The sequence below is a fragment of the Setaria italica genome, chromosome VI (assembly GCF_000263155.2).
Source record: "Setaria italica strain Yugu1 chromosome VI, Setaria_italica_v2.0, whole genome shotgun sequence".
Classification (NCBI taxonomy): Eukaryota; Viridiplantae; Streptophyta; class Magnoliopsida; order Poales; family Poaceae; genus Setaria; species Setaria italica.
The window spans coordinates 19,211,934-19,233,071 of record NC_028455.1 but is presented as its reverse complement, the minus strand read 5'-3'; the positions used below and the strand labels follow the sequence as shown (position 1 = coordinate 19,233,071).

Genomic DNA, 21,138 nt, shown 5'->3' with positions numbered 1-21,138 from the left:
CATATTTAGAGACAACCATAGGATAACAAGGAATGTTCATAACAATCAAGGGGTGGCTATCCAACCATGTCTTGCGATGAAATAATATGCACTTTGTAAAACAGGCCAATAGGTTGTGTTTGAAAAACTAGGTATTAAGTATGCATCAAAGGGTGAGATTGGACTTGCCATCTTCAAAGCCTTCCGGGAGTTCCGGCTCGCGGTACTGGTCCTCGGGCTCGGGCTCGCGGTCAAACTCCTCCTCGGGCTCCTCCTCAGGCAATCCGCGATCTACGGCACACACAAGCAGACACACAAATAAATAAAAGAAGGGTCGGTTTTTAACCGTGAGCTCCGAACAGAAAATGTGAACGGAAAATAGGTATAAGGATTATTTTTGGGAAATTTGGATATGGATCGGCGAAAGCATTCTGAAGGATGACGTAGTGAAATTTGGGATTAATTGGAGGAAGTTTGGCGCATGAAATGACGGGTTAAACATGAATTAGGGGCTTAAACGGAGGTTTAGGAATGATTTATAATAAACCAGGGACCTATTTGTGAATTCTTCCGAAGGTGGAGGTGCTTATCTGTGAAAATGCTATGAGAGTGGTGGGAGGACCTATTCATAATTTGGGAGAAAGTGGGGGTCAGATCGGAATCTTGGGGAAACTTCCCCTTTCTCCTCTACTGGGCCGGCCAGGAGGTTGGGGAAGATGGGGGGGGGGCGACGGCGGCCAGCCGGCAGGCCACACCGGCGGCGACCGTGGGGCGGAGGAGGTGGGGAAAGGGAAGGGGATCCCGTTTTACCCCTTTTACCTCGGGCACTTGGGGTAGGAGGGGGCGGTCGGCGGCGGTCTAGGCGGAGGCGGCGTCCGGGCGGAGGGCTCGGGTGGTGGCGGCGGCGGGGCTCGGCGCGGGCGACCAGGTGGCGGTGGCGGTGTGTGGAGGAGGTGGCTGAGGCGCGGTGTGGGGAGAGGGCGGCCGGGCGGGCTCCTTTTATAGGCGGCGAGGTGGCCGGCGGGGTAGGGGCCCGGCAATGGCCAGTGGTGGCGGCGGCGGCACGGCAGGGCGGTGGGGGCCGAGCAAGCCGGGCCGGCGGCAGTAGGGGCTCGGCTCCGGGGAAGGGGGGTAGCGGGCGGCGGTGGCCGGCACGGCACCGGTGCCGTGGCCGGGCCGGAGGTGGAGCGGAGGAGGAAGGGGCCGGCGTCGAGGTCCCGGTGCGGGGCCGGTCGACGAGCAGCGCGCCTCCCGAGGGTGCCGACGCGGCCGGCGGGACCGGGCCGAGTGGTGGGGGCCCGAGCGGCGCGGGGGCCGGGGTATGGCGCCAGGAGGCCGGGCGCCCGGAGTTAAGGAGCTGGGGCCGACCGTTCGGGCGCCAGAAAGAAGGAAGAGAAGGAGAGAGAAGAAGGAAGGAGGAAGAAGGAAGAAGAAAGAGGAAGAAGGAGAAAGGAAAAAGGAAAAGGGAAAAAGGGGAAGAGAAAAAGAGAAAGAAAAAGAGAGGGATCGGCGGCGATCGCGGCACGCGGTCGGAGCACGCGCGCGGCGGTCTGTCGACGGCACGCGGCGAGATTTACGGGCACAGGCAAAAGATAGTTGGGGGTCGGCATGGGTGCCGGGACGGCGAAATCGCCGGGGAGATTTCCGATTTCCGGGAGCTTAGCGGTAAAAAGATTTTAAAGACGGTTTTTAACGGGTGATTTTAGTTGGTGATTTCTGCGGATGTTACACTTGGGGAAAACGGAGTGGAGCGGAGAGGAGAGTTCCTCAGGAACTTAGTGGGGTGGCGTTGGGAGCTCGAGCAGGGAGTAAGCGAAAAGGCGGAGAGGCAGCAATGGCGAAGGGGACTCCGGCGGGGCTCGCGCATTCCCTCTTATAGCGGCGCGGGAGTGAGAAGGGGAGCGGCGCGAAGGCCGGGAAAGAAGCAATGGAGTGCTCTGCCTGGGCGGTGATTGAGTGACGAGGGCGGTGGAGCAGGACTTCGGGGATGACGCCAGCGGTCATCGGGCTCTGGCGTCAGGGCGGCGCTGGAGCGGGTATGCCGGTGGTTGAGATTTGGCGGAGGCGGGCGTCGTCATGCGGTAGACTTGATGGAAGTGACCGGGTTAACGGCGCTAGAATCGAGGGTGCACAGGTGAGAAGACAGGCGGCCGCGGGCGCGCGGAACAACAGATTGTCGGGCGGCTTCTGACAGGGCGGGGAAAGGAGCTGTCGCTGCCGTGGTCAGGGTTGGCGGAGGAGGAATCATCGGGTAGCGAAGACCAGGCGGCGCGACTGTGTCGAAGTGACGGAAAAGACGGGCGACATCGGGCTCTGCGGCCGGGATCTGGCGATGTGATGATGGGCGCGGGTGGCGAGGTGCTGCAGAAAGGTTGCAGAGGGGCTTCCGTTGCGATTGGGGAAAGGGGCGCGAGAATCCATTCAGTCGCGGGCCAGAGACGAGGCGGAGCGGCGGGCGTCGGAGAAGTTGAGCCATGCGGCGGGGGAACTCTGAAGCGGGCATGCAACTCGAGTGCGCTTGTCGCGGAAGATCTGGGGGAAAAGATCACGTGATCCACCGGTCAGATAGAACGGATGTGTCGGGAAAGACTTAGAAGGATCCGACGGTGAGTTGGGGTCGGCGGGGTCGGAGCTGGAGACCAGCGGAGAGGGTTCGGGTCTCAGGGGTCGGGACCGGTCTGGAGGTTGATCCCTTAGGCTTGGAAAGCTAAGACAGGTGAGCAGGGGCTCGGATTAGGATTAACTCGGAAGATTTGGGGTCGGTCGTCACAGCCTGCCCCTCTTAAAAAGAATCTTGTCCCAAGATTCAGGTATAAAAGTAGGGTGTGCCGTTCTTACCTCCCTGACGAGACAGAAAACCTGGGAAGTGCTTGTTCAGATACTCGTCTGTTTCCCATGTTGCTTCATCCTCCGTGTGGTTCCTCCAGAGGATCTTGTACATTCTGACCATTAGGCGCGGGTTTGCCTCTCTTTCTGGTCAAGAACTCTGTCTGGGTACTCGGCGTAGGTTAGGTCGGGCTCGATCTGAAGCTGCTCTTGCTCTAAGACCTCGGTTGGAACTTGGACACATTTCTTCAGTTGAGACACATGGAAGACATCGTGTATGGCCGATAGCTGTTCTGGGAGTTGGATCCGGTAAGCAACGGGTCCACAGATCTCCACAATCTCATAAGGGCCAATGTAGCGGGGAACCAATTTTCCTTTCACTCCAAACCGTTGCACTCCTTTGGTCGGGGAGACTCGAAGATACACATGATCACCAATGTCAAACTGGAGGGGCCTTCTTCGCCTGTCGGAATAACTCTTTTGTCGAGATTGGGCAGCTTTGAGATTTGCTTGAATTACCCTTACTTGCTCTTCGGCTTCTGCCACTAAGTCAGGACCATAGATCTGTCTTTCTCCTGCTTGGGACCAGTTCAATGGTGTCCGACATCTCCGGCCATATAAAGCTTCAAACGGTGCCATCTTCAAACTGGTCTGGTAGCTGTTGTTGTAAAAGAACTCTGCCAAGGGCAAGCACTTGTCCCAATTTTTGTCATAATGGATGACACAAGCTCTCAACATGTCTTCAAGGATCTGATTGACTCTTTCGGTTTGACCATCGGTTTGAGGATGATAGGTTGAGCTACGGACGAGCTTGGTGCCCATGGATGCTTGTAGCTGTTCCCAAAAGTGTGCCACAAACTGGACTCCTCGATCAGAGATGATGGTCTTGGGTACACTGTGCAGGGAAACTATGCGGTCGAGGTACAACTCTGCATACTGCTTGACTGTGTGGGTGGTGCGGACAGGAAGGAAGTGGGCAGACTTGGTCAGGCGGTCCACTATAACCCAGATGGAGTCATGTCACTATGATGTAAGGGGCAATCCAACTATGAAGTCCATGCTGATGTCTTCCCATTTCCAAGAGGGAATGGGTAAGGGCTGCAGGGTACCTGCTACCTTTAGATGGCTGGCTTTGACACGTTGACAGGTGTCACATTCTGAAACATAACGGGCAATTTCCGGCTTCATTCCACTCCACCAAAAGGTTTGGCGGAGGTCATGGTACATCTTATTGCTGCCAGGATGGATTGAGAACTTGGAGAGATGAGCTTCATCTAGGACCTGCTTCTTAAGGTTGGGGTCGGCTGGTACAACCAGTCGGTTTTCATAATACACTTTCCCAGTCTCATCCTGTCGAAAATGCTTATACCCTTCATTCTTCAATGAGATCTTCTTGATGATCCGCTTTACTTCCTCATCCTCCGCTTGTGCTGACCTTATTTGATCTTCCAAAACTGAGTCAAGGGTGATGTGGCTGAGGGTTCCATGGGGAACAATTTCCAAACTAAGTTTCCCCATCTCATGACACAGAGTCTCGGTGAAAGTTCTTGCCGACAAGCAATTGCAACAGTTCTTGCGACTAAGAGCATCAGCCACCACATTGGCCTTGCCGAGATGATAGTGAACTTCCAATTCATAGTCTTTTATCAGCTCTAACCATCTCCTCTGGCGCATGTTGAGGTCGGCTTGAGTGAAGATGTACTTGAGGCTCTTGTGGTTGGTGTAGATGTTGCAGTGGGTGCCCATCAGATAGTGTCTCCATATCTTTAAGGCATGAATCACTGCTGCCAACTCAAGATCATGGGTCGGGTAGTTCAGCTCATGAGGTCGTAATGCCCGTGAGGCATAGGCAATGACTCGGTTGTCTTGCATAAGAACACACCCAAGTCCAGTGCCAGAGGCGTCACAGTACATGTCAAACGGCCTAGAAGGTTCGGGCTGAGCCAAAACTGGGGTTGTGGTCAGCAAGTGCTTCAGGGTCTTGAAGGCTTCTTCACACTTGTCGCTCCACGCGAACCTGACCTCTTTCTTCAACAACTCTGTCATCGGCTTAGCTATCTTGGAGAAATCCGGTATGAAACACCGATAGTAGCCTGCCAGTACAAGGAAACTTCTGATCTGGTGCACTGAGGCAGGAGGCTTCCAGTCCATAACTTCCTGTACCTTACTGGGGTCGACGGCTATACCATCCTTGGAGATAGTGTGTCCCAAGAACTTGACACTATCTAACCAAAACTCACACTTGGAGAACTTGGCATAGAGTTGGTGATCTCTCAGCCGTTGGAGGATTACATGAAGATGACCGGCATGTTCCTCTTCGCTCTTCGAGTACACGAGGATATCATCAATGAACACCACTATAAACTTGTCCAGCTCGGGCATGAACACCGAGTTCATGAGGTACATGAAATAGGCGGGTGCATTGGTGAGTCCAAAAGACATGACCAGGTACTCGTATAGTCCATATCTTGTGGAGAAGGCTGTTTTGGGTATGTCGCAGGGTCGGATCTTGATCTGGTGATAACCTGAACGAAGATCGATCTTGGAGAACACTTTTGCTCCAGCTAACTGATCGAACAAGACATCGATGCGTGGAAGTGGGTACTTGTTCTTGACGATCACCACATTGAGGGGTCGGTAGTCCACACACATGCGGAGACTCCCATCCTTCTTCTTCACAAACAGGGCGGGGCAACCCAAGGTGATGTGCTGGGTCGGATGAAGCCTTTTTCCAACAAATCATGCAACTGGGTCTTCAACTCGGCCAATTCAACAGGTGGCATTCGATAGGGTCTCTTGGATATCGGAGCGGTGCCGGGGATCAACTCTATGGAAAACTCCACATCTCTATCAGGTGGCATGCCAGGCAAGTCTTCTGGGAACACGTTAGGGTACTCACAGACAACAGGGAGGCTTTCTAGCCGGGCTTCCGATAGAGGGTACGCACAAGGGAGCGCGGACTTAGGAGATTTCAAGGATAGGGTAGAACTGCCATGTAAGGGTGAGTTGATGTGGAGAGTTCGAGCAGCTGTATCTAGGACCACTTGGTGTCTGGTCATCCAATCCATCCCGAGGATGATATCTATTCCTTCCAGGTCAAGGATGATAAGATTCTCCTTAAAAAGGTTTTGACCTAGTTGAATAGGCACATTGACACTTATCCTATCAGAGGTGATCACTCCACCCGGGGTGGATATTCTAAAGGACCCTCTGGTTTGGCATTCTTGTAACCCACACTTGTCACGGGTCTTTCTCCCGATAAAACTATGTGAAGCTCCCGAGTCAAACAAAACCAAAGCCAAAAAACTGTGAATCAGAAAAGTACCCGTCATTATCGGCGCACCTTCGGGAAGCTCTGATGCGTGGGTAAAGTTCAGTCGCCCTTGGCGAACTTGCACCTTGGGCCTCTTCCCTTGGTGGGGCGCTGCATTGCTCTGCCCTGGGCACGGGCTCTGATTTCTGGGGCAGTCCTTGGTGAAATGTCCTTCATTGCCGCAGGTGAAACAGCGGTTACCAGTTGCAGGACGCGGTGGTGCGGGTGGGGTCGGCCGGGGCACCTGTGGTTGGAAGCCGGGAAAACGGGGCGCTGCTGCTGGTGGGGGTCGGGCAATCCACCTTCCCGACGGCTGGGGTCGGCCGGGAGCTTGTGGAGGAACCATCCGGAACCTTCGAGTCGGCTGGCTTGGAAATGCCACGGAGGCCTTCCTCTTCTGATCGGCTTTGAGAGCCTGCATGCAATCTTCTTGAGAGATGGCCAGATTGACCAACTCATTGTAGGTATCCACCTTAATGGGGTTCAACCTCTCTCTGAGCTCCAAGCTCAGTCCTCGGCGGAATCTGTCCCGCTTCTTCTCGTCTGTGTCCGCATGATACCCGGCATAACGGCATAGATCGTTGAAAGCTTGGGCGTAGTGCAGGACATCTCGGGTTCCCTGGGTAAGAGCCAGGAACTCGTTGAGCTTGCGCTCCAGGAGACCTTCCGGGATGTGATGCGCTTTAAACGCGGTCTTGAACTCGTTCCAGCTGACCACATGGCCAGCCGACAACATGGCATGGTAGTGGTCCCACCAGAGCCGTGCGGAGCCACGCAGCTATTGAGCTACAAACCGAGCCTTGTTATGGTCGGGGCACGGGGCGGTGAGAAGCTCGAACTTGGATTCGATCGTACGAACCCAGGCGTCGGCGTCGAGCGGTTCTTGTGTCTTCTGAAACAAAGGGGGTTGCGTCCCCAAAAAGTCCTCATAGCGAGCAACATGTGGCTGCTGCTGAGCCCTTCCACCATGGGGCTGCTGCTGTTGTCCTTGTACAAGATGCCTCAGCAGCTCGGTTTGAGCCGCTAGGATTGCCTCTAGTGGAGACGAGGGTGGGGGTGGGGGAAGATCCTGTCTCTGCTCACCGCTGCCGGGCACAGAACCAGATCTGGTGCGATGCGCCATCTGCAAGAGTTAACGTTCCATTAAATTCAAACCTTAGGAGTACTCCAACAGGTGGAACGCATAAGTTAAATTCTCCAATACAACTCTTGCTGATAATGCAACACACGTCCTTATAAGGGAGATACACTCTTCTCATCATCATGTTAGTTAGCGTATATCTTAGCCTTGTACTAGACTTCGGGTGAACCATACCCTACCCAGACTCCTGGAATCCAACTTAAGCCACGGGGTCGGGCTAGGCGATCCTTCCGAGAAAAAGGGTCGGCAACGATCCACACTAAAAAGGGGTCGGGCGAGGCGGAGACTGCCTCGAAAGGTCGGGCGAGGCGGAGAACTGTCTCGAGGGGTCGGGCGCATCCGATCACGCGAACCGGGGTCGGCCAACTTGAACAGACCCACAGAAAACAGCGTGTGTGGTCGCGGCACAACTCACTTAGTCTAACATTCCAACACTTTGCAAGAGTTTAAAGGTCAGACTCAGATTTAATTTAATTTGGATCTTTATAGAGGTATTCCAACATAGGGAGTACTCGACTCAAGGCTAACCTATTACAATTCTTTCCAAAATTTAGGCTGCCGAGGAGTACAACAAAATAATGAGTCCCTTGCAACTCTTCATCTACAAATGAACACTATGAGTAGGAGAAGGGGCGCCGTCTTCTTCGATGTCCATACTGGACGCTCCCTCATCCTCCTCGGGGTCCTCTTGAGCTTCTAGTTGCATATGGAGGGCATGCATATCGTCGAGCTCAGCTTGATGCTCGTCCAGGTGAGCATTGGCAACCGCCAGCTCCATTTCCACTTCCATTTTCTCCTCTGACAGCTTGATCATGCCGTCCACCAGGTCGGCTACTTCTCCTTCGAGCTCAGAGATCCTGTCTTGCATGTCATGTATCTGAATGCCTCGTTGGATAAGCTGGTAGGTTTGGCCTACCAGGTCTCTTCTGGCTGACTGGAGGTGTCCTTGAGCATCCACTGCGGTTCGAGCAAGGATGGTCATGGCTCTTCCTTGGAGCTCGATCAGCTGATAGAGGGCTGTCATACACCTGATGTTGGTGGAGATGGTGACCATGGAGTAGGTGGTGGCCAGCACCTCGATATTTCCGACGCGGTCGAGCCACGCCGGATCCAACCGGTTCCTGGCAGGGAACAGGCCGATAGGGTCTAGGGTGACCACCAGGGGGTGCAGCTGACAAAACTGGGTAAGGAGTTGAAGAGCGGCGGACTCCCAGGTGTCCTCCGGAGCAAGACCGTATGCTGATATCCCGAAGGAGGGCCAGTCGGGCCGCACAGGAGGAGGAGGTACTACCGCCTGTACGTTGCACGTCTGGACGCCCTGCTCCAGGTACAGTCGTCCTGCGTACAATGGTGGGGACTGGTACCCGAACCATTTCAAGGTGTCCCACAAAATCGCGGGGAAGCCCTCGAAGTGTTGACAGGTTGACTGGAAGGTACCATCCACTCCAAACAGAACGTGTCCAGGGACGGCCATCTGGAACCAAGAAACCAAAACCACGTGAGATAGACTCCAAAGGTCAGGGGTCGGACAGAGAAGAAATAGGTTTTAACCGAGAACAACTGGAAGGAACTAGAAATCCTTAGAACTAAAGAAGAGCTTTTCCGGGCAAGGTTGCTTTTGAGGAGGGTGACTTTACAGATTTTAGCTTATGACGCATGCACGTCCTACCTCACTTTTAACCAAAACAACTGCCCAAAACTTGGGTCTTACGCGGTCAGTGCCGGTGGCAAGGCAACAAGTACGTCTCTCCCTATAATAGCTAGTCAATTCTAGCAACGTCTCCTAAGCAAACGCGGTTAGTGTACCTGCAGAAAACACCACCACACGAACCTTTCGTGCCAGCACCCACGAAAGCGTTCCCAAACATTACCGCTCACTATAGGAACGACACCCATGCGTTTAAGGCTGCATGGACAACACTCAACCGTGGAAATAAGTTCCCTTTGAATGGAACCGTATAACCCTTCGCATACTCGCGATGCGGAATCAGCGCACGTATAATAGACGTGGCGAACAACCGTGCTGATAGGCTCGTTGGAATCGAACCGTACCAACCTTCTTACGGATTTCATACGGAACCTGCGCACGTATGATAGACGTGGGCGAAAACAACCACGATGATAGGATCCTTTGAATAGAACTCCCTATCAACCCTCGCATACTCGTGATGCGGAACTCGGCACATATATGATAAACATGGCGAAGTGCTGGAATGATTAGCAAGATAACCAAATAATACTAGCCAACTAAAACAACCCCAAAATCCCCTAGGGCCTCTCGCACTAAGGTCATCCTTAACGATCGCACGATATTTTTCAAAGAGTTTCATGCAACTTTTATCTTTTCAAAGAAGTGTTAGGGCTTGTTGTGTTCTCTGTATTGCTAAACCGGCTCTGGTACCAGCTGTGGCGGATCCACTTCGGATCTACTTGGTTAAACATGATTTAGCCGCATAATACGCGACGCTCATGCCTAAGCCGAGTAAACACAAAGTGCCGTCGGATTTCTTCCGATTTAACCACTTGAACAGGACCATTTAGCAAACCCACACGAAGGTGAGCGGTTCCAGCGAATACAACAAGTCCACCGAGTTAACAACTTAACCATTTAGTTTGGTTAAAAAAACATCAGAGTTTTACAAGGTTTCAAGAAAAACAACAGAAGGTAAACCACTAGCGGAAGCAAACGTCGGGGTCGGACATCCCTGGTGAGGCCAGCCGGGAAATCACTGATCCCTCTCCTCGCCATCCGAGGAGGGATCCCACTCGACCGTCCAACCCGGAGGGAGCTGGGGCGGCCAAGTGCCAGCGGGAGAAGGGTCGGGAGCAGCGACTTCACCTGAAAACAGGAGCCACAACAAGGCTGAGCTACTAAGCTCAACAAGACTTAACTGACAGGGAGTAAAGCTACTCCACAGAACTAGACATGCAAGTCTTTTTGGCTGAGGGGTTTGTTTGCCAAAAAGCGCTAAATAAAAACCCTATTTTCAAGTTTTAGCTCAGGTTCTAAGTTCATTATCCGATCTAAATTTGCAAACTATTCTAAACAAACATAGAATCAACCAAGATATGTATATATCAACAAAACCATGTCATCATCAGATTCCTCATTTACTCAGGGTGACATAGCGATCAAGCAGTCTCAAACTGTGAGAGACAGACGAATCGATTCGAGTTTCTTAACCATGCATGGCGAACCTAATCTCACGACATCCGCGCACCACAAGGGCCGCTTCCTGTGTCGGCCGTCCCCATCAATTCCCAGGCGCGCGTCAGGTCCAAACTTCCCTTGGCATGCAATGCTCCACAGTCCCGGCCTCTACCGTACTGTGACCGCACTTGCACCCACATGATGCACCATGGGAACCTCGTTCTAGGGACAGCAGGGGTATAAGCCACACCCTAGTTCAATCAGGTACTAGGCTTCCCCATCCCATACTAGGTATGAGATTAGTACCTTCAAACACTTGATCACGAACACCACCACTGTCGGGCCTTAGCAAGTTTCATAGATAGACGGGGCGATCAACCGACCACCAAGGAGTTACCCCAAACCCTGCCCCGTCCATCGTCCTTACAGTTGTAACAGAAGGGTAGACATCCAACTCCTACAACTCGCGAGTGACAGGAAATCACTCGGCTTTTACCGTTTCCTGTTTAAGCAAAGCATCTACTCGGTCCACAGCTAGTGTTCAGATCATGGGAGCTAGTTCATGCATCTAGGGTTCCAACCAATTCCTATACGTAAATGCACAAGCATGTTTAAGGAAGGCATGCGCAAGTTTGGAGAACACAGGGGTTTCATGCAACCAGGGCTTGCCTTCGAGCAAGGAGGAAGAGAACTGCTCGACTTCTGGGGTGGCTTCGGCTTCAGAGGGTAGGAGCTCAGCTACACCGTCGTCTTCTGGCGCCGGGTGCAGCTCGTAGAAGCCGTCGGCGAGGCGCAGCTCTACACGAATGCAATGTATTAGTTAGCATAGACGGTTATTTCAACAGCAACACTTGCAAGTCTGAGCCCAGAAACTCGCGACAAAAAGCAGGAGGGTGGGAAGGTTCAAGGGAGCTGGTGGAGATCAAGAGGTAAGGGTCGGAGGAAAGGAACTTATGATCTGACCCTTAAACTAGAGGGTTTGGTGTGCTAGGGATCCTCAGACTCAACGCTGAAGGGTCCCCAAGTTTCACACATACACCCTCGGTTCAAAGAAAAAGATACAGCCGAGTCCTCGGGCGAGGCGGAGAAGGGTCGGTGGAACAGACAGGGTCGGGCGAGACGGAACCGGGGTCGGGCGGATAAGAGGGGTTGGGCGAGGCGGACAGGGGTCGGACGAGGCGGACCAGGGGTCGGCAGCTTACCTTCTTCTTACAAGGAACGCTTGGGGTCGGGAAGAAGCAGACTTGGGCGGAGGGGCTAAGGCTTTGAACAGTGGCTAGGTCCGGCAGCGCTCCGGCGGCGGCGGTGCTTCTTGTGGATCACAAGTAAGCTCTTACGCAGCGCGGAGGAGCAAGCGGCTGGGTGGCTTGGGGAAAACAGAGTGGAGCGGAGAGGAGAGTTCCTCAGGAACTTCGTGGGGTGGCGCTGGGAGCTCGAGCAGGGAGCAAGCGAAAAGGCGGAGAGGCAGGAATGGTGAAGGGGACTCCGGCAGGGCTCGCGCATTCCCTTTTATAGTAGCGCGGGAGTGAGAAGGGGAGCGGCGCGAAGGCCGGGGAAGAAGCAATGGAGTGCTCTGCCTGGGTGGCGATTGAGCGATGAGGGCGGTGGAGCAGGACTTCGAGGATGACGCCAGCGGTCATCGGGCTCTGGCGTCAGGGCGGCGCAGGAGCGGGTATGCCGGTGGTTGAGATTTGGTGGAGGCGGGCGTCGTCGTGCGGTAGAGTTGATGGAAGTGACCGGGTTAACGGCGCTAGAATCGAGGGTGCACAGGTGAGAAGACAGGCGGCCGTGGGCGCGCGGAACAACAGATTGTCGGGCGGCTTCTGACAGGGCGGGGAAAGGAGCTGTCGCTGCCGTGGTCAGGGTTGGCGGAGGAGGAATCGTCAGGTAGCGAAGACCAGGCAGCGCGACTGTGTCGAAGTGACGGAAAAGACGAGCGACATCGGGCTCTGCGGCCGGGATCTGGCGATGTGATGATGGGCGCGGGTGGCGAGGTGCTGCAGAAAGGTTGCAGAGGGGCTTCCGCTGCGATTGGGGAAAGGGGCGCGAGAATCCATTCGATCGCGGGCCAGAGACGAGGCGGAGCGGCGGGCGTCGGAGAAGTTGAGCCACGCGGCGGGGGAACTCTGAAGTGGGCATGCAACTTGAGTGCGCTTGTCGCGGAAGATCTGGGGGAAAAGATCTCGTGGTCCACCGGTCAGATAGAAAGGATGTCTCGGGAAAGACTTAGAAGGATCCGACGGTGAGTTGGGGTCGGCGGGGTCGGAGCTGGAGACCAGCGGAGAGGGGTCCAGGGGTCGGGACCGGTCTGGAGGTTGATCCCTTAGGCTTGGAAAGCTAAGACAGGTGAGCAGGGGCTCGGATTAAGATTAACTCGGAAGATTTGGGGTCGGTCGTCACACCCTCATGTCGAAAGCCGGACCCTAAAACTAAAACCTCACGTTCACACCTTCCAATTTTAGCGAATTTGACTGTAATTTGTTGGAGATGTCTCAGAATGCCTAGATCAACACGTGGGTCCCACGTCGAAAGCCGGATCCTAAAACTAAAATCTCGCGTTTACACCTTAAAATTTTAGCGAATTTGATTGAAATTTGTTGGAGATATCTCAGAAGGATAGCAAGTTGCTTTAGGCAAATTTTTACTACTACATCTACATGTGGGCCCATGTCAAAAGCTAACCATATGATATATATATATATATATCTATAGAAAATAGGTTTTAAGTGGCTTAAACCCGATTCGAGACATGTGGTTTGATTGGGTTTGGAGTTTTTATACCAATGAGTTGGTTTGGTTTAGATATATAAAAGTAGTTGGTTGGTTGGTTGGTGTGGTTTAAAATTAACTTTTGGTTTGTTTGATTATGGGTAGTTCTTGGACCATTAGCAGTCTTGATGGAGTACGGGGTGTTTGGGAGACAGGGGTTAAAATTTAGCCCCTGTCACATCGGATGTTTGACACTAATTAGGAGTATTAAACATAGGCTGATTACAAAACTAATTGCACAATCCCTAGGCTAAATCGTGAGACGAATCTATTAAGCCTAATTAGTCCATGATTTGATAATATGGTGCTACAGTAACCATTCGCTAATGATGGATTAATTAGGCTTAATAGATTCATCTCGCGATTTAGCCTAGAGGTTCTGCTATTAGTTCTATAATTAGCTCATGTTTAGTCCTCTAATTAACATTCGAACATCCAATGTGACAGGGCTAAAGTTTAGTCCCTGTCTCCCAAACACCACCTACATCTCGCAGCAACGGACCTTAAAACATTATTGAATCGCAACTAGGACATGCAGCTGTTCAATAAGGATTTATAAATCAAAGAGAAGTTGACTGTGTTTGTAAAGCACCTGTTCAACATGGGCATGCACTAACTTGGCTGTGTTTGTATACAAATATTGTTTCAAAATTAACTGACAAGCATTGCTGCGCCTGCACCATTACACGTGCATACCTGTTGAATTTCATTAACGATCTACGTCCTCTGGTCCAGCCGCAGGTGTATCTAACATCTAAATTTCACAGAAGTTAAACTTTTCAATAGAAGTATTTTATATTTTGTTTTCCTTTTCAATTTTCGTCCTAACCAGCAACTGAGACCAAAATTTCAACCCTTGCTTCACATGGCCATATCTTTAAACCTAGTAAACCATACAGAACACAGCCAGTCCATTGACTATGTTGTCTAATACACTATTGCTAGTTACCATTAATCGAGAAAGTAAGTTCCAAAATTTGATGACAGGTATTAGCTGATAAGGCTTCTTCTAGCTCCCTGATTGACCAAATCATTGTAATAATATCTCTCTCTTTTTTGCGAAGCATTGCAATAATATCCGAGGCCTGCAAGGCTGCAATGGAGAAATTAATGCAGCCAATGATGCACGTACCCACGGCAGCATGTAAAAGACAGATCAGCTGCGGCCGTGAAAACCTATTGCAACTTTAGGTTAGGATGTGGTGCTTTATCTTGTGGGGGGCCAATTCTCCGGTACCATTTCGATGCAAATAAATGTTCCAGTAAAAAAAATAGATATTGCCTTATTAAAAACATGTGTGGCAAATATAGAGAAATTTTAGAATGGTCGGAAAAAAAATGAGAGCCGTCCATTGTGAAAAATCTAATTGTGGAAATAAAGAAAGTACCTATCTAAAGAGAAGTACCAAGGAGTACCAAATTGGTGGGATCAAGTAACAAAAATAGTCATTAATTTTAACTTCTTTTAGTTATTTTTTCAAATTAGACAGTGGACAAAAATTAGAGACAAAAGTATCACTCATGGGTACTTTTAACAAAAACATATTTTTTGAATATTTAGATACTCCCTCCATACAAAAATAGTGTTATGTTAGTATTCAAATTTTATCTCACAAAGAGGGCACCTTTAGCTTCTAGTGAGACTCAGCTAATTAAAGTAACATCCACACAAAAAAGAGCACATGAAGAAGCGTATGAAGCCATTAGATGATTAATTGATATTATTTTTATGATTCTTATGCATTTAGGATCTAGAAAATTAAACAAACAACGCTGCTTCAATCACAATTCCTATGAGTAATAAAAGGTAACATAGTCATTTGTCACAACAACTGCTAATGTGTCTGAATTTTTGTAAAAAAAAATACTTGAAATGGAGAGGGTACATGCTTAACTATCTAAAAGTAGTATAAAAGTAGTATGTTATAGGTTTAGGATTTATTTTCTTCAATAGAATATGGGAACCAAAGAGAAGTTGGCTCGGTAGCGGATCATGTTGCATATAGGTGGTAGGGTGGACGCGTGCCAAAAGTTTTTTTTTAAAAGGTTGTGGCTAAAGGTAGTGATTAGTGAGTGGGACTAGAACAAGGCCTTCACAAACAATAAGAGCGTCGGTGGCCATAAGGTAGTGACTATGGAGATGGAGATGGAGATGTAGTGCAGTGCAGTCAAGCAGGATGCCACTGGAGTTGGACTTGAAGCACAAAAAGAGGTTTATGAAAACTAGAAGTTGAAGAAGGGTAGCAAGTTTTTTTTAAAATATAATGCCAAATCAGATGCATTTTTGTTCACATATCGCACTTAATCATGTTAACCTCTGTGAAAACTAAAATCTCTCGTAAACTATTATGGCACTTTCACCCACTAACACACAAATCTGTTGTGGACGGGGCTACGAGAAAGGGAAAAGTGATATGAAATGTTAATATTTTTCTCCCATGGTGTGTATGGCCGATCCCTTGCGCACATTTGCATCACAAGGCTCCATCACCATCAACTTCTCTAGTTTCTATTATTCAGTCAAACCTCTTTTGTACATTTTGCACTTATGTTCAAGCTGAAAGATAATTTGCAAACGGCTCTAGCAGGCTGTCAGCTATGGCAGTCACGTAACAAATGAGAGAATATGTAAATGTAAATTGTATTGTAACATAGTTCTTGTTTTTAACTGAATATTAAGTACGGACAACGCAACATCCCTACAACATAATCAGTATGATTTTATATTTTCGTTTATAAGCTGATCGTTTCAAACATATTTTATCTGTAAATATTTGGTTGATCCGGGAAAAAACAAATTAGGTGAATTAGTGCACTGTCCTTCTAAAATTGAGTCATTGTTAGGGTACAACATGTAAAAGGGCCCATTTGTCGTATTCAATGTGATCAATCTATAGAGCAATCCTTTTCTGCTTAAAAAATATAACATTTTTTTTAGAAAAAGTTGCATATTAGGAGTAGCTGACACGGTCACATGAAGAAGATATCCTCCATTAAAGCCGTGTCCCAAGCTCCCCCCTTCCACCAAATTTGCAAGAAACCCGCCGCCACCATTGCAAGAACCTCGAAATACAATCAAATCTTTCGCTATTCCATCACGCTGGTGATCGAAATGGAGCTCCCAATCCGGCTTTAATCAGAGCCATCAGACCTCCGAAAATAGTGTTCAAATAGGGGCAGGAGCGAGGAGCCATCCCATTTTTAGCCGTTGCCGCAGGCCCGCAGCGGGTCGTCGTCGTCGCTGCTCCCAATCTGCGGCCGTCCGTGTTGCCTTCGCCTCCAATCCACAAGAGCGAGCAGCACCGACCGAGTCGATCCGCTCCTCTTCTTGGTTCTTGGTCAATAAGTCAGCTCAGCAGGAAAGATCCGTGAGGGTTACTGCAGTCGGCAGGTGATTTGCTTTTCTTTAACTAGTCGCGTTCTTTCTCAGGAGTTATTTGTCCTGATTGCTTGCTGTTTCATGTGAAATGCGGTAAATTTCTTGGTTTTTACTTTTAAATGGTTGCAGGGTTCGAGGATTAGGAAGGTAACCAAGAACGCAAGGAGCATCTAGGAAGAAGGGAGGGGAGATTTGGGTGTAGATTAGTAGATATATTACAAATAGATTTGCTTTTTGAGGAAGTTAATTAGCAAATAGATTGGTGAAGAACCCTTGCAAACAAAAAACTAACAGGGAAAATTTGCAAAGAAAAACATGTTTGGGACCCAAATTAGGGATGTGGCAGATGATTTCAACCCCAGTAGGAGGAGGACATTGTGGAACACACCCAACAAATCGATGCCCACCACCACCCACACCATCAGGTACAACACAGGCAAGAAAAACCTGTTCAACCCACATCTCATGTCTGTCAAGTTTGAGGACCTGTACGGGTTCATGGTGGAGGGCAATGTGGATGATGTCAATGTGCTGAACGAGGTAAGGGAAAGAATCAGGGAACAAGGGAGGGTGTGGTGGGCTCTGGAGGCAAACAAGGGTGCAAATTGGTACCTCCAACCAAAGATATCTTCGAATGAGGGGATGATTAGTGTCACGTCACTTAAGCTATCAGTGCTCACAAATACTATTACACTAAGGAGGTTGATCAGAAAGGGTGTGCCGCCAGTGCTGAGGCCAAAGGTGTGGTTATCTGTGTCAGGAGCAGCCAAGAAGCGGTCAACAGTGCCAGAGACATACTACGATGAGCTGATCCGGGCCACGGAAGGGAAGACGACGCCAGCCACAAGGCAAATCGACCATGTGAGTTTTATGAAGCTGTTATGGACTTTTTATCTGCATATTGATGCCTTCTTATCTTACATCTTATAGAATCAATGTTACTCAAGAGTAAAGGTAAGCAATTAGGTGACCTTATACTCAATATTTAGCAAATGTTTATTAAAAAACATTATTCTTTGATACTGTAATATGTGTTGGTGACTCTTAAATATTCTCACTAGTTTATTCTGTTCTACTGAGAAATTAAGTCCATAAAAAAAACTAAAGAAACTGCATTAGCATAAATTCATCCTAGTTACAAATGTGGGTGGTTTCATTATATCATTTCCCTATTTCTATAAAATGGTGTAGAAACTAATACTAATGTGAAGAGGATTTTACAGGATCTTCCTCGGACTTTCCCTTGCCATCCTTGGTTGAACAGTGAGGAAGGCCAGGCATCTCTTCGACGAGTACTTGTAGGGTACTCATTCCGTGATTCAGAAGTTGGATATTGCCAGGTTAGAATAATTCCATATACTTGGTTGGGGCTAAAAGGCTTTGCTGTTTTTGTATATCCATGATCACATCCATCACTACTGCATCTACTGCAGGGCCTAAACTATGTAGCTGCACTCTTGTTGCTCGTGATGAAGAAAGAGGAAGATGCATTTTGGATGCTTGCTGTACTCCTTGAGAATGTACTTGTCAGCGATTGCTATACTGACACTCTTTCTGGATGTCATGTTGAGCAGAGGGTGTTCAAAGATCTCCTGGCTAAGAAATGCCCAAGGTATTTCCCTTTATGTTTGTGACATTCATAGCAGAAACCATCTTGCTATGATTGCTAACAATATTGTATTGATCACTGGTGTAGGATTGCTTCTCATCTTGAAGCAATGGGGTTTGATGTTTCACTTGTTGCAACAGAATGGTTCTTGTGCCTCTTTTCAAAGAGCCTGCCTTCAGAGGTTAGACACTAGTCCCTTCAGTACATATGTTTATGCAGTCCCTGTATGATTTGCCCAAACTTATTTGAAGTTCTTCTCACACTTCTTGTCATTGTTGTGAGCAGACAACCCTTCGGGTGTGGGATGTTTTATTCAACGAAGGAGCAAAGGTTTTGTTCCATGTTGCTCTGGCAATTTTCAAGGTAGGATGCCTCCCATACTAGATTTATTCTGGGTGTTTAAATCCCCAAACTATATCAGTTAAAGAATACCTTCTTTTTCTATCACATTACTTTGTTTTTCTTATGTTCTCCAAATTTGTAGATGAGAGAAGATGATCTACTACGCATCCAACATATAGGTGACGTGATTGATATTTTGCAAACAACCACTCATCATCTATATGACCCTGATGAACTACTCACGGTAAATCTTCCTTCTTCCCTGTTATATTCATAGTCTTTCCTTTTGCAGGGTATATTCATAATCATTTGTTTACTGTACCAACAAATTTGGTGTAGGAAGTGACACATTGTTTACTAGTCTATGCAAATGACTTATAGCAGCTAAATTTTTTATAAATAAAAGAAAAGGAGAGATTGCTGGGAAAATCACAAACAAAATCTGTAACTCAAGAGAAATGCCCTGTATAACTTATATTGTAGATGATGTTCTTGAAAACTTCTTTTTCCAAGCATTGGTTAATGATCTTTTATGCTTTTCCAGTTCGCATTTGACAAGATTGGTTCAATGACAACAAACACAATCACAAAGGAGAGGAAAAAGCAGGAGACAGTTGTCATGGCTGAGCTTGATCAAAGGATAAGACGGCTGAGTTCACTCAAGATGGATGGATAGTGTCATAGTGTGTAAAATACAAGTTTGTGGAAGTTGTAGCCCTGTAGGTTTTGCAAAGGCGAATGGCACAGCTAGTCAGTATTTCACACCTGGGGTCAGACAGCGCTTTGCTCCAGTGAGCGAAGATCATGGACAACCAAGCATTGTTGTGAGATGACACAAAACTGCAATGTGGGTTTGTTTAAGACTAGTTTCCGGACTTCATATTGTGTGCTTTTGGGCGTTCTTGGTGTCTGCCATTCATATTTGCAAGATACGGGTCATGGTGCTGATTTTCCTTTATGGTTGGAACCACCTGTATAGATTTAATGTTGGAAGTTTTGTTTTGTCGGCTCTGAGCCCAGCAAGGGGTGCTTTTTAAGGGTGCTTACTGCATTTCCTTTGCTTGTAAATTACTACAGATACGAAATGGTGCTCTTCAAGTCTACTCTTTTGTTAGCAAGTGATTTTCGTGCAGTATACCGTCATTCGGCAATGCACCGACTAAACAACGCATAAAAGCATTTTTGTAGAACAGACTTTCAGTGCGCTAGGACAATAGAGCTCGATTCTTCCTTCGGATTTAGTGCCACGCACGCACTACTCAATGTTGCTTTGTGATGCCATAAGAAATATTGATGTATTCATTGATATTGCAAAATCCATGTTAGTTTTTACGTCAATTGTTGACTGAATAAAAGCACAACATACAACAGCGACGCCGACGCCGACGCCGACGCCGTTTCAATATGTGCTTGCTTATTTAAATACAAAATCGTAGTGGTGCAAATAAGATAATCAGATTTGATACCTAAATAAAGGTAGAAGAACCTGGTTTGCCTTATTCAATTTACCTTGACTTCCTCTCCGTTGAATGGGTAGTGCCCATGCACTACTACGTTGTGTGCTGTACCACCACTTCAGAAATCAATATTCCCCCTTCCATATCGTGGATCTGCTAGCCTGGAAGAAGAGACATGAATAGATTATTATAATAATAGGAGGATGAACATCCAGATCTATATCTTACAATGGGATTATGTAAGAATTATGATCCTTTATATACGTCGGCACGCATGATATCTCATGCGCTGGTACACTAGTCTGGAGGACGAGATATGAATAGATTATTATAATAATAGGAAGATGAACATCCAGATCCGTACCTTACAATATGGGATTATGTAAAAATTATGATCCTTTGTATATATTGGCACGCATGATATCCCATGAGTCGGTACACTAGCTGTATTTGATTGGCATGTCAAAAAAAATATACGCCAACACGCATGATATTTTCATGCACCAATACACAGTATGTAAGAGGTAAAATAGAATCCCGTAGTTCTATTCCCTCCGTTCAAATTGTAAGTCATTTTACTTTTTCTAATATATAGTTTTTCTATTCACTTAGATGTAGTGTCTGTGAATCTAGAAAAGCTAAGAGGATGTTTGGGAGATAGGGGCTAAACTTTAGCCACTGTCACATCGGATGTTTGATACTAACTAGGAGTATTAAATATAGACTAATTACAAAACTAATTGCACAACCCCTAGGCTAAATCACGAGACGAATCTATAAGCCTAATTAGTCCATGATTTAACAATGTGGTGCTACAGTAACCATTCATTAATGATGGATCAATTAGGCTTAATAGATTCGTCTTGCAATTTAGCCTAGTGGTTCTGCTATTAGTTTTGTAATTAACTTATGTTTAGTCCTTCTAATTAGCATCCGAACATCTGATGTGACAGGACTAAAGTTTAACCCCTGATATCCAAACAAGACCTAAAACAACCTACAATTTGAAACGGATGGAGTATCAGCTGTAACGGACACCGGGACTTTTGAAATTAGCTCGATATAATTCAAACTTTCAACTGGATGTCCCTGACATCGCAGGAATGGGATGCGGAAACAACACGCTTTCTTGAGAAAATAGAATAGTTATTGGAGGACTTCAATGGGTACGC

At 48.1% G+C, this 21,138-nt stretch overlaps 1 protein-coding gene across 1 annotated transcript; it reads left to right on the top strand.

Moving 5' to 3' along the window:
• The first annotated feature begins 16,154 nt into the window (after positions 1–16,154).
• Positions 16,155–19,627, top strand: LOC101783010 (growth hormone-regulated TBC protein 1). The gene is made up of 8 exons (XM_004973177.4): positions 16,155–16,570; positions 16,688–17,419; positions 17,782–17,898; positions 17,992–18,170; positions 18,255–18,348; positions 18,453–18,530; positions 18,652–18,753; positions 19,054–19,627. The coding sequence occupies exons 2-8, from the start codon at positions 16,874–16,876 to the stop codon at positions 19,183–19,185; spliced, it is 1,248 nt and encodes a 415-aa protein (XP_004973234.1). The 5' UTR covers positions 16,155–16,570; positions 16,688–16,873; the 3' UTR covers positions 19,186–19,627.
• The last annotated feature ends 1,511 nt before the right edge of the window (positions 19,628–21,138 follow it).